Here is a 13,338-nt window from a genome sequence, read left to right on the forward strand (position 1 = left end):
GACGTTTCGGGCCTAGACCCTTCTTCAGAAAACGAAGAAGGGTCCAGGCCCAAAACGTCAGCCTTCCTGCTCCTCTGATGCTGCTTGGCCTGCTGTGTTCATCCAGCCCTACACCTTGTTATCTCTGGGCTTAAGTCAATCTGTTTCAGCCTTGCTGCCATATTTGACAGCAAGTTTCTCTCTACGTATTTGCATCATTACTAAAACTGCCTCATTTTCACCTCTCTAATATCACACAACTTTGCCCTGATTCAGTTCGTTTGTTGCTGAAACTTTCTTTCATCTCTTGATTTGACCATTCCATTCCACCCTTTCTGACCTCCCACATTCTACCCACCCTAAACCTGAGGAGATCAAAACTCTGCTACTCATGTCTTAACTGACAAGAAGACCCATTTCTCTGTCATTCTTGTGCTTGCTGATGTATACCGTCTTCTGGTCAAGCAACCTAATGATTTTCAAATTATTACCCGTGTTTTCTAATCCCACCATGGCCTTTCTCCTCTCTATCTCTATAACCTGTTCCAGCCTCATGCATTCCTGACTATAATTGCTCAATCATTACTGACCATACCTTCAGTTGCCATTAAGCTCTGGAATTCCCTCCCTGCACCACTCCACCCCTCTATCTCACTTTCATCCTTGAAGACATGCCTTAAACATAACTCTTTTACCAAGCATTTAGTCTTGGCCCTATTATCTCCCTATGTGGTTCAGTGTCATATTTTGTGCACAATGAAAAAGACCTTTTGACTTGTCTGACCCATAATGAATTGATGTTTCATCCCGCTCAGTTGATACAATGTTTTCCTTCATTTTCTGAATATCTGCAAAGCGTTCTTAAAAATATTTGAAAAAAAAGCATTATTTTTTCAGTTAAACTTTATTTTGAAGGTTATCCTTCCTGCCTTAAAGCACTCCTTAAAATGTACTTCTTTGACCAAGTTTTTAGTCATCTATCCTAGTATCTTCTTTTGTGGCTAAGTAGCAATTCTTTTCATAGTTATTTCATTAAAAGTTGCAATATAAATACAGGTGATGTTATTGTTAGTACAGTAGACAGTAATGAGGCAGGGTTGTTTTGAGCAACAGAAATTTATGGCTAATAAACTGTCAAAAATTTCTATGGCCTCAAGTCATGGGAAATTTGTCTGGAACTAATGAGGAAAGGGAGGAAAATCTGAACAGTAATAAAGGTTTTGGACAAAAGGGGACTTGATTTGGAGAGTGAGAGAGACTGGAGATGTAATTGTTCTTCTGTTTGCTATATCATTATGTTTCTGAAAAGCAATTATGGAGTAAGAAGTACAGCTTGTATAGATTAATTATAGAGGTAATCTATTCTGATATTAAAGCTGGACTAACTATCAAGTTTGTCATCATTTACTGGCTAATTGTTTTCCATACAAAATAGGCCATTGGAATTAATTTAGTGTTATTTACTGACCAATATTAATTTATTGTGAACATTTGTCTCTGAAATATTCATAGTCTGATATGTGTTATCTTCTGATAATTTGCAACCAAGCTTTCCTTTGCACATTATAAGCCTGGCTACATGAGGGTTGGCTACCCTTAAACAGTTGAGCGTTTGATAGTTTTCTAGTTTGGCATTTGGAGACAGAGTCGTAGGGATATACAGCATGGAAACAGACCCTTCGGTCCAACTCATCCATGCCAACCAAATATCCGATATAAATCTAAATGCTAGCATTTAAACTGTATGCCTCTAAATCCTTCCTATTCATATACCTATCCAGATGCCTTTTTAAATGTTGTAATTGGACCAGCCTCCTCCACTTCTTCTGACAGCTCACTCCATACAGGCACCACCCTCTGTACGAAGAAGTTGCCCGATAGGTCCCTTTTATATCTTTCCCCTCTCACCTTAAACCTATGCCCTCTAGATTTGGACTCCCCCACCCTGGGCTAAAGACCTTGCCTATTTACCCTATCAATACCCCTCATGATTTTATAAACCTCTATAAGGTCACCCCTCAGCCTCTGACGCTGCAGGGAAAATAGCCCCAGGCTATTCAGCCTCTCCCTATAGTGCAAAGCCTCTTATCTCGGCAACATCCTCGTAGAACTTTTTTGAACCCTTTCAAGTTTCACAACATCCTCCCTATAGGAGGGAAACCAGAATTGCATGCGGTATTCCAATAGTGGCCGAACCAATGTCCTGTACAGCTGCAACATGACTTCCCAACTCCTATACTTAATGCACTGATCAACAAAATTTAAGTAATTTCTTGGCAGTGCTGACATTAATATTGCTAAAATGAGGCACGATCGGTCAGCATGCTGCCTGTTGTACTCATTAAAAGGGATATGTTATTTAACCATCCACCAAAACTCATGCGTGTTGTGTGGTAACAAAGTAACTTTTTGGCTTCATGACAGCAACCTGTTAGTGGAGAATACCACTCGTGTTTACTACAAAGTGGCAGCATAAGACAGCATGTTTTTTTCAATTGCTTACATTTTTGAGACACCTTCTCCTTCCAGGGTAATCTGAAATAGGCTGGACACACTTCAGGGTCAAAAGTGTTGGCCTTGGGATCCTTCCTTGAGTTTGCGTGATATTTGCTATTTTTGCAAATATTTTAAGTACTGTAGAATTTCATTCGTTCCAATGGATGACTAGATCTCTTACTAAGTACTTTTTTGGACGTTTTCTGTCTTAAAGGCATTATATAAATGAAAGGAGCTGTTATAGACAAGTAACATTTAATTTCAGTAAAGAAGGGATAGTTCACTAGAGAGTTTTGCATTTCATTAACCACTTAGGAAACTCTTGTTTTTGAGCTGAAGTATCTGATCATGGACTCGTCTTGATATGAGTAAGTTGGTTGTTCTAATCATTTGAAGACCTGTACACTTGTTTATGAACATTGACTGTGGAATTCACATAGTTGGTCAGAATCACTATTTGTGACTCCTCAGGTACTGAAGCAGTCCATGTTCAAGTACAACAAGACCTCGTCAACATTCAGGCTTGGGCTGAAAAGTGGCAAGTGACATTCGCCCCACACAAATGCTGGGCAACGACCATCTCCAATAAGAGATAATTTAATCACCACCCCTAGACATTCAATAGCATTACCATAACTGAAACATCCTAGGGGTTACCATTAACCAGAAACTGAACTGGATTTGCATATAAATACAATGGCTATAAGTGCAGGTCAGAGGCTCGGAATACTGCAGTGAGTAACTCACCTGTTGACTTCCCAAAGCCTGTCCACCATCTACAGGCACAAGTCAGAAGTGTGATCTATACCACTTGCCTGGCCGAGTGCAGCTCCAATAAGATTTAAGAAGCTAAACACCATCCAGGACAAAGCAGTCTCCTTGATTGGCACCACATCCACAAGCATCCATTCCCTCCACCACCAACAGTCAGTAGCAGCAGTGTGTACTATCTGCAAGATGCACTGCAGAAATTCACCAAAGATCTTTAGTCAGCACCTTCCAAACCCACTTCCATCTTGAAGAACTAGGGCAGCAAATACTACAAACATCACCTATAAGTTCCCCTCCAAGCCACTCAATAGCCTGACTTGGAAGTATATCGCTCTTCCTTCACTGTCATCCTTCAAAATTCTGGAATTCCCTCCCTAATAGCAATTCCCTACCTACAGCACATAGACTGCAGCAATTCGAGAAGATAACACATCACCACCTTCTCAAGGGCAACCGGGAATGGGCAATATATGCTAGCTGGCCAGTGATGCCCACATCTGAGTAGTTTTTTAAAAAAAATCTTCAAAAAGCAGTAAAATGTTTTTAATAAGGGCTATTTTACCTGTCATTGGTTTGTTGAACTGATATTGTGTTACATTTTTACAAGCACCTCCTTCCCTTAAATGCCCTGAACTTTTTCAGTATTAGAGAATTCTTTGCATAAAACTGGGGTTTGCTCTGATTTACTTGTAAAACATGGCACAATTGCTGATTAAGTTGGGAGAGCTCATTTAACTCTCCCTAACTACAAAGCTGCACAGGTGCAAAGGCATTTTCACAAGTTTCACAAAATTTATTCAATTTTCCACAATAAGCACAGAACATGATAATTTGGTCAGCAGTTATTCATTTTGAAACATTGGCCTTAACCTTCAGTCTATGAGTGAAGACTCTCTACTGTTGTCTTGATGATTTGTTAAGTGTTTTACAAGTCCTTTTATAAACATTGTTCCCAGATTAGTACTGTGTCAGATTTGGTAAAACCCCCTCTCTGATTATCTGATCGATCAGTAAATACCAAACTGCCCGTCCACAGTGACACTTTAAACCTGGTTTATGTCATTGTCATTCAAAGGACTACCATATTCATGCTTCGTTGTTAACTTTGTGGAATCCTTCACAAAGCTCAAAAGAAATGGTTATACGTTGATCCGGTACTGCCCCACAGTTTATTTATCAACAGTAACCAGTTACTGTTGTTAATATGCTCTTGTATGCATTTCAAAGCTACTAGATAAGGCAGAGCAAGTTTGTGTGGCTCTGGCAGCTGAGTCTGTACCTCTGATTTAGAAGGGCTGTGTTCAAATCCCACCTGCTCCAGAAGTGTGTCATTAACACATCTGAACAGGTTGATTAGGTTTTTCGCTTGACTGTTACCAATTTTTATAGATGCCCTGTAGAAAACATTCTAACCAGATGCATCACAGCTTGATATGGCAACTGCTCTGCCCAAGACCACAAGAAATTAGAGAGTTGTGAATGCAGCCCAGTCTATTATGAAAAAAAGCCTTCCTTCCATTGACTCTGTCTACACTTCCCACTTCTTGAGGAAAGCAGCCAGCATAATCAAATAACCCTCCCACCCTGGTTACACTCTCTTCCACCCTCTTCCAGAAGGGACAAAAGATACAAAGGTTTGAAAACATAACAACAGATTTAAGAACAGCTTCTTCCCCACTGTTATCAGACTTATGAACAGACATCTCATATGAGTGTTGATCTTTTCCTGCACACTCTCTGTAGCTGTAACACTATATTCTGCATTCTGTTGGATTACCCTGATGTACTTATGTAAAGTTTGATTTGCCTGGTTTAGCGCACAAAACAATACTTTTCACTGTATCTCAGTACATGTGACAATAATAAATCAAATCAATAAAAAGGTATAGTTTGTACTGGTTAAAAGGCTAACAGCCTACCTAAGGTTATCCACTGTCTAATGATTTTTAAAACCAGGTATATTCATGGCCTGAGCTTTTTCCATCATTTCTCAACACATCATTACTTGCATAGAACTTTAGCTAACATCAAATGAATTTATCCATCATGTGTTGCAGCAATGATGTGTGCACGATATAAATTTCAACATATACCTAAAGATATGATAACTAAGTTCTAATAATGCTATAATAAAATAAACTCAATACAAAGCAGTAACAAAAATCTGCACTGATCTATATAATGTTTCTGCAGCGTTATGTATAAAATAGATAGCTGATTGAAGAAACTCCACTTCATAACTCATTCTCATAATTTTGTTAATGGCCTGAATTTGCACAGGTATATAATTATTGCTTCTGTTTTCATAGTTTTGGCATCTTCTGGTATTGATTATGATGTCAAGATCTGGACACCATTAGAAGGAATACCAACTTTTGACAGAAAACTTGCAGAAGAGGTATGCAATCAGTTTTAGTAAGGTTTGATCACATAAAAGTGTAAGATTTTTAAAATGAGGTGTATCTGTTTCTAAGAACAAGCTATTGTGTAAATTAGACCATTATCACCGGTTCATGGCCATGAAACATTCCTTTTGTATAATTTAAAGATGTACTTACAGCACCAGCTGAGATTACCATGAAGGACTCTCCTTCTCAATCTCTCCCTTCGCCTGAAGCATGGTGACCCTCACCAGTCCATTTCTCTCGAGAGAGCAGCCCTGTGTGACTATGGTGACATTTTAGCTGTTTTATCCTTAAAACTAAGCTGCTTTTAGAAAATTAGATTGGTGAAATGACTTGTATAATTACCAAACTGCCTATCCATGATGATACTTTGAACCTAGTTGCTGTCATTGTCATTCAGGGGACTACAAGAATTGTGCTTTCGTGTTAACTCTGTGGAATCCCCCACAAAGCTCAAACTAAAAGGTCATGTATTTAGTACAGATTTTCTTTTCTGTAAAATATTTTCTAGTAGATTAGCTATCTACAGTCCTCCATGTATGTTTATCTAACACTCTCTTGCACGTTTTTCGGATGAGTTCAGGACACTTTTGACGCATGGGAGTATAATTTTATAGGTATTATTGAGACATAGCTGAAAGAAGGAAGAAATGCAATTCATCACTCCTAATACGACTTGAAGTTCATATCAAAGAGGGGTGAGAGAGGATGAGGGATGTTGCAGTATTGTTAAAGACAGTTATAGTCAGAGTCCCTACAGTGTGGAAACAGGCCCTTCGGCCCAACAAGTCCACACCGACCCTTGAAGCATCCCACCCAGACCCATCCCCCTATAACCCACACTCCCCTGAACACTACGGGCAATTTAGCATGGCCAATCAACCTAGCCTGCACATCTTTGGACTGCAGGAGGAAACAGGAGCACCCGGAGGAAACCCACACAGACACAGGGAGAATGTGCAAACTCTGCACAGACAGACACCCAAGGCTGGAATCGAACCCGGGTCCCTGGCGCTGTGAGGCTGCAGTGCTAACCACTGAGCCACCATACCACCCCCATGTTCGAATAGCAATGAGGAGAGAGAATCTGATGGAAGGATCATCAAATAAGAATATGTGGGTTGAACTGAAGAAATAAAAGGGGCACTCCCACCGCTGGGAGTGGACTATACATCCCAAAACAGCCAGAGGGCAATAGAAGAACAAATATGTAGATAAATCTCTGAGAAATATAAGAAAACAATAGTCATAGGGATTTCAGCTGTATGGATATTTGTGGGATAGAACTAATGTTCACGTGAGGGACTGGTGTAGTGGCGTAGTGTAATGTCACTAGACCAATATGACACAACTATTGCTGTGGAGTAATGGGTTCAAATTCCACCAAAGCATCTGGTTGAATTTACATTGAGTTAAGAAATTTGGAATTAAAAGCTAATCTAATTATGACCGTGAAATCACAGTTTGTTGTCACAAAAACCTATCTGGATCACTATTATTCCTTCAGGGTAGGAAACTTGCACTCCTTATCTGGCCTGGCCTTCATGTGACTCCAGACGCATAGCAATGTGGTTGACTCTTTACTGCCCTCTGGGCAATTAGGGTTGAGGAATAAATGCTGGCCTAGCCATCGATACCCTCCCCCCATGAATGAATAATAAAAAATAGCAACGACAAACCCAGCTCTGTCAGCCCTACAAAGTCATCCCCTTTAATATCTCATGGCCACTGCTAAAATTAAGTGAGCTGTCACAGACTAGTCAAGTGTCAGGAACATACTCTCAGAAATGTGTCTGCTAAACAATGTCCCAGGCACCGCTATCACTATTAGTGCATATGTTCTGTTGCACCAATAGGTTAGACTCACTAGAAGTGGCAAAGCCATTGTATGCAAGGAGTATTCAGATAAAATTGTGTTGCTGTAAATCACATCTTTAAGTGAACTGACTTCAAATTAATCATTGATTTCTATGGGCACCCATGTTAAGACCAGTATTTCCTGCCCAGAAAAGAATCGGTACAAGTTGAAGTATTGTACCAGTTGCAGAACTGTTATTTCTACCTGAAATAACATTCAAAATAAATTAAATCACTAAATTATAAATTAAATAACACATTCAATGCAATACAATTAGAGTGCTTAAGAAGAACTCACCTACAGTGCTGTACTTTCAGATTGACCAGACTCCATCTAATGGCAAGGTCAGAAATCACATGACACCAGGTTATAATCCAACAGGTTTATTTGAAAACTCAAGCTTTTGGAGCCTCAGTCCTTCTTCAGGTGTTAATTAACAAATAAGTTAGTTAATAAATTAGTTAACAAACAAACAAGTAAACAAACAAAATGAGTTTCAAATAAACCTGTTGGACTATAATCTGGTGTCGTGTGATTTCTGACGTTGTCCGCCCCAGTCCGACACTGGCACCTCCACATCACATCTAATGGCTGATATTGGTCAGCACAGGTATATGCTGGCCAAGATGATCTGCGCTGACCAGCTTTGGCCACTAAATGGAACCCAGCACTTTACTTCAGAATGGGAGGTGGGGCACAGAGCTGCTGAAGAACAGATCAGGGCTAAGGGGATTAAAAAAAAGGCATGTCCTCCCCAAATTTAGCATATTAAAGCTTTGAAACAGCCTAACAGTTCAAGGAAATATCATAGAATTCCTGTTAACTAAAGGGTTAAAATGTTGTGCATTTCAATGATTCTTCAAAAAGCAATGAGATGGATTGTTGCATAAGAATACAGCATAGCAGAAGAGAAATTGTTATAATTTGCTGTATCTCACTCCTGTCTTCTGATGGCCTAGTGATCTGGGGGGAAGGGTACAATCCCTGCAGCAGAATGAGGAAGATTGAAGTTAGCTCTTGGTCCTCATTATAATGGAGCCAATGTGACATGAAAGCCTAATGTTGAAGAGTTGGATAATGTCAAGCTACTATTGCCAGCATCAAATTCAAAAGTTTGGGAATAGGATTAAGTCATATGCGTAGAAGCCTGGGACTCTGGAATGCAAATTTAGGAGTGCTGGCGATCAAGTAGAGTTTTAAATGCAAGGTCAGCAAGAGGTCAATTCAACTAAGGTACTTTCTTTAATGCATGCAATCATTAAGAAGGTTTTTCCCGAATGTACAATTGCTGGTTGCTTCAGGGTATCTCACCCTTTGACAGAGTTAGACTTCTTGCATGTGCAGGTAGGGGACCTAATGCGTGCTTTAGACATAGGAAGAGAACTTTTCATGTTGATTCTCAACCAAAGCTGTTCACTTCCAGCTAGAAATATGGGCGTACTTCCTACTCATCGTTTGGAGCCTTGTTAGTCTGAGTAAAACTTCCTTTAAGAGAAATGGGTGCTGTGTGTTCCAAATTCTAAGCCATTTGTGTGATAGAGGCTTTATATAAAAAGCATACATTCACCTGTTTCCCCTTCATTAAGAACACTGCAGCTCCATGCAGATCTAATTGAGTTGATGTCATTCTGTTCTGTTGTGGGCTGATGTGTAACATTTGACCTTTTTTTTTTAATCGAAAAATTGCTTGATGTTGTCAATCCATAAAATTACATTGCATTCCCTTCTGTTTCAAAGTATGGTGTTTAAATTAGCCATTACTGCCACAAGTTGCCATGTCAAGATCGATGAATCGATAAATTTCCCAAAATCTCACTCCAGCAAGGGTTTTCTTGCCCTTGAACTTTGATATCAACAAGACTTGCTATGATTCCAGCAAGTTTCGCAAATCTCTGCAGATTTACTTTAAGAAGAAAAATGGGCTGTCTTTATTGTTTTACTAGCGTTGCCACAATCTTCACATATAGTTTTGACATTTAATTTGAACGAAGCTGTAATGTTTAAAATCATAAACATGAAAGGAAAATCTCCACTTGTGGTGTGAGAGAATTTGTGGTTGCAAGCTGTTTTGTATTGACGGGAGTTTGTTGTGCACTAGTTTGTACAAAATGTCCTTGCCAATGTTTCGAGGATTGCACGACAAAATGGCAATAACGTTGACTTTTCCTTTGTGTATCAGGTGATAAGTCGCAATGAATTGATGTTGGAGGAGACTAGGAACACCATCACAGTTCCAGCATCATTCATGTTAAGAATGCTGGCTTCACTCAATCACATTAGAACAGGTAGGACAGAGTTCTATATTTCACAGCCTGTTATAGTGTACTTTTGAAATAAGTTTTTCTCCAAAACTTAGTTCAAAAATGCATCCTTAGCCTCAAAACTGGCACATATATAAATTGAACCAACTTAATAGTAAGTTGATTTTGGTATCAACAGCCTCTGCAAACATTATCTGGATTCAGTGTCTTAGATGGCATTATACAGTTGCATACTACAATAGTAATGTTGTCTCAGGTCATCCATCATGTGCCTTGTAACTCATAACACCACTCTAATGGAATCCTTGACATGAATTATGCCTTAAGTGAAGCCATAATGTTTTAGATGTTCCATGAATTGCATTTTTTTAAAAATAGATTTTAGCTGGGGACCCAAATCTGGATTCTAGGCACAGTTAATCTTTGTGCATGATTATTCATTAAATGGTGGGTTGAACTGATTTGACTGGTTCTATCTGGAAAGGTCAGCGTGCCTTTACCCTAATGCTTAAATATCTCTCCTGCTAGGTAACCAAAAACCACTATTGATGCTTTAGAGTAATTGCTGAGCTCATGTGTCTTGCCTTAGCATCTAAGGATACAAAAATGTTTGAAGTTTTTGAAGAAGAGAAAATTTAAAAGTCATGGTTAAAGGAAATTATTGAATGTTATTAAAGATGGAAGTTGAGAGATTAAGTCACAACATTCTTTGAGGGAAATGAAATAGTGCTATAAATATCTTTCTCTATTAGGCTTCCTTAATTAGTACTTAAATACATGGAGTTAATTAAGCCTGGGAACATGATTTGAATTTTCTTTATTTTTCATTAGCACATGTATTGGTCACACATGTTGCATTACTACATCTGAACCTGTTAATTTTCAGAGGAGCTACACTCCAGATTCTCGATATCTATCTGCCTGCACTTTGCTAGCCACTTACCATTTAATGTTTAAAATTTTATCTGATTTAGGCTAGTTGTATGTTACGTAAGGGTCAGGTTATCATCTGTTATAGTCGATGTTCTGATCAGTCATTCATTGACTCCAGGCTTATGACAGGATGTTGCATAGGTTAATTAATCAGTTGTATTCACCATCCTTAATGGCCAGAAACAGCCAGGTCATTACATTCGTCAACGGATTGTTATTTTTCAGGGACTGCCTCTACATTAATCTGCTGCTTTGGACATGATTCCTCTACCAATAAAATTTGATTAACAGCTCCTTTACTGAAACAAAAAGCAGTTTCCTGCCAGCTCTTCCTATCTGCCTGTGTCATTGTACCACTCAGTGGTCAGAGTACAGAGGTTTGCTATCGATACTGGTACAAGTTTGATGATGAGTTAGTGAAGTGTCTTATCTTTTGGTTTTGTATCTGAGGGCGTTGTGAAGTAGGTGTTCTATTATAACAAAAAAGTACTATATTGACTTTTCCACTAAATGTTTTCATCCAAAAAATTCAAGTTTGTAGTTTGAAGTGCCTAAGTTGCATGGTTTGATATATTTTCTTTCAGTATCTGAAAATTTAGACAGCATAAAAGGCTTCATAATATTTTCCGTCGAGTGGAGCATAAATGCCGCTGTGGACCGGTTGGGCTGCATGGACTGTTTCTATGCTGTATGTCCTATGTAATTGTGCAGATAAAGTCACATTACAGTAAGTGGAAAATGGGGCCTCGAAGCAGTCTTTGGGGAGATCAGCAAATTTGCTCACATCGTTCACCTATTTTTCACTTTCTTCATTAGAATTCACATCTTCAGGGTCCTAGAACAGAGCTATATTATCTTGAAACCGAACTATCTGGGGCTCTGAATATTTTGGTAGTACTATGAGGGGAATAAAGCTGTTCTGGTACATTAGCTAACAGTTAAAAATGTAATTGATATATCGCTTGTCCTTGTAGTCAGTGAACGGTACATAGACTTGGGGGGCCTTTTCTTTTGATCCGAGGAAAAGGGGGTCTTATGGGCATTTTCAACCCAGTACACCACTCAGAAACTTCCAATGTTCCTATGTGCTAAACTGACATTTCCTTTTACCAGAAGCCACGTTCTGGTGTGCTGAAAGCATGTTCTAAAGTAGCTCCATTAATTTACTCAAGTTTGTTTTAACCTGGCCTCCCTTTCAATTAGAGGTGCCCAAAATTAAAATCTTTACTTTCTTGTGTTTCATTTTTGGCAATTTGCAGCAGAGCTACGTTATTGAAGTAGCTTCAAATATTCAGTCCAAGATGGTGGTTCCGCAAGCAATAAAATGATTAAATGGAAGCCCTCTTACACAGCATTTTTTGAAATTAAATAGATAGCTGCTATTTCTGTAAACATTGCCTTTTGAAGTATATCAAATGAGTATACGCATACATGAATCTTCAATTCTGGTGGAGTTTAAACATTATATTGTTAATCTGTTATACCATCTGTTGCACAGATCGATTGGAAGGTGACCGGTCCGAAGGCTCTGGTCAAGAGAATGAAGATGATGAATAATTATTTGTCTGCTTCAAGAACAAAAAGCATCAAGAAATTTGTATAACAAAAAAATCCAGTATATTTTCCCTACAAAGCCTTAGTGTTATTTTAGTTCTTTTTTCTGGAAAAATACTTTAATATGAAAATTTCTTGGTGCAAAATGTGTGCATGAATTAGGATGAGGAAGGTGGGAAAGAATAAGCAAGTTGCTTTTAATTATTATGTTTTATGGATGAGATGCTTGGAGGTTTCAAGTGCAATATATTCTCTAGTGTGCAAACATATGTGCTTGGATCAGTGTTATGAGCATAGAGATTTACCAAACACTAGAAAAGGAGGGTCAAGATGAAACCTTTCTAAAATCTGCTGTTATGCATGTACACTGAGGGGAAAAATTCATTAAAACTTTTGGTTGTTTGAAAATAAATCCGTTTTATTATTAAGTTCAGATTCATAAAACCATAGCCTTCAAAGCTTAGTTACTTTTGCTGGATCATGAAAACTTTCATATGTTGAACTTCCAGAAATGGGCTAGAAGTTTTAAACTACATCTCAAAAGTTCATTATTGCACAAACACTGCTAATTATTGACCGAGTTCAATCATTTTAGAGCATGAACACCTCCTTCTGTGACAATCACCCCTCAACCCTACATCCCAGGACTTGTCACGACATGGGTTGCTTTCAGCATGGCCAATCCACTTTCACATACTCCTAGCCCCCATTATCGCCTATCTAGCTTCTCTTCCCTGGCTTACTATCAACAATCCGTTTGTCTGCCTACATAATTTCTCTCACTTAGTTCTGTCTCCACTTTTCACTCAGCCCGCCCCTCACTGCACCCTTCATCAGCATAAATACCACCTTTTCCCAGCTCCTATCAGTTCTGAAGAAAGATCAGAGTACTTGAAACATTAACTCTGTTTCTCTTTCTCTACAGATGCTGCAGACCTGCTGAGTTTCTCCAGCAAATTGTTTTCATTTGTATCAAATTTGATAAGATGTAGTAAATCAAAGTGTAGAACAAAGGCAAAAAAAAAGGTATTAATGAGAAAAATGATAAACAGACTGTGATAGGAAGAGATACAGAGCAAAA

The 13,338-nt window shown here is 38.7% G+C and overlaps 1 protein-coding gene across 2 annotated transcripts in view; it reads left to right on the top strand.

Annotated features, from left to right (window-relative positions):
- Positions 1-12,669, top strand: part of LOC109920316 (DDB1- and CUL4-associated factor 6-like) — a 111,227-nt gene extending 98,558 nt beyond the window's left edge. For both annotated transcript variants that reach the window (XR_007263192.1, XM_048602744.1), the window contains 3 exons: positions 5,556-5,644; positions 9,689-9,794; positions 12,202-12,669. Coding sequence is in view for 1 of the 2 variants with exons in the window: in XM_048602744.1 (XP_048458701.1) it covers positions 5,556-5,644; positions 9,689-9,794; positions 12,202-12,260 (254 nt within the window). In the remaining variant the exon portion in view is untranslated. The remainder of the gene's footprint in view (positions 1-5,555; positions 5,645-9,688; positions 9,795-12,201) is intronic.
- The last annotated feature ends 669 nt before the right edge of the window (positions 12,670-13,338 follow it).

The sequence above is a fragment of the Rhincodon typus genome, chromosome 11 (assembly GCF_021869965.1).
Source record: "Rhincodon typus isolate 14 chromosome 11, sRhiTyp1.1, whole genome shotgun sequence".
Lineage (NCBI taxonomy): Eukaryota > Metazoa > Chordata > Chondrichthyes > Orectolobiformes > Rhincodontidae > Rhincodon > Rhincodon typus.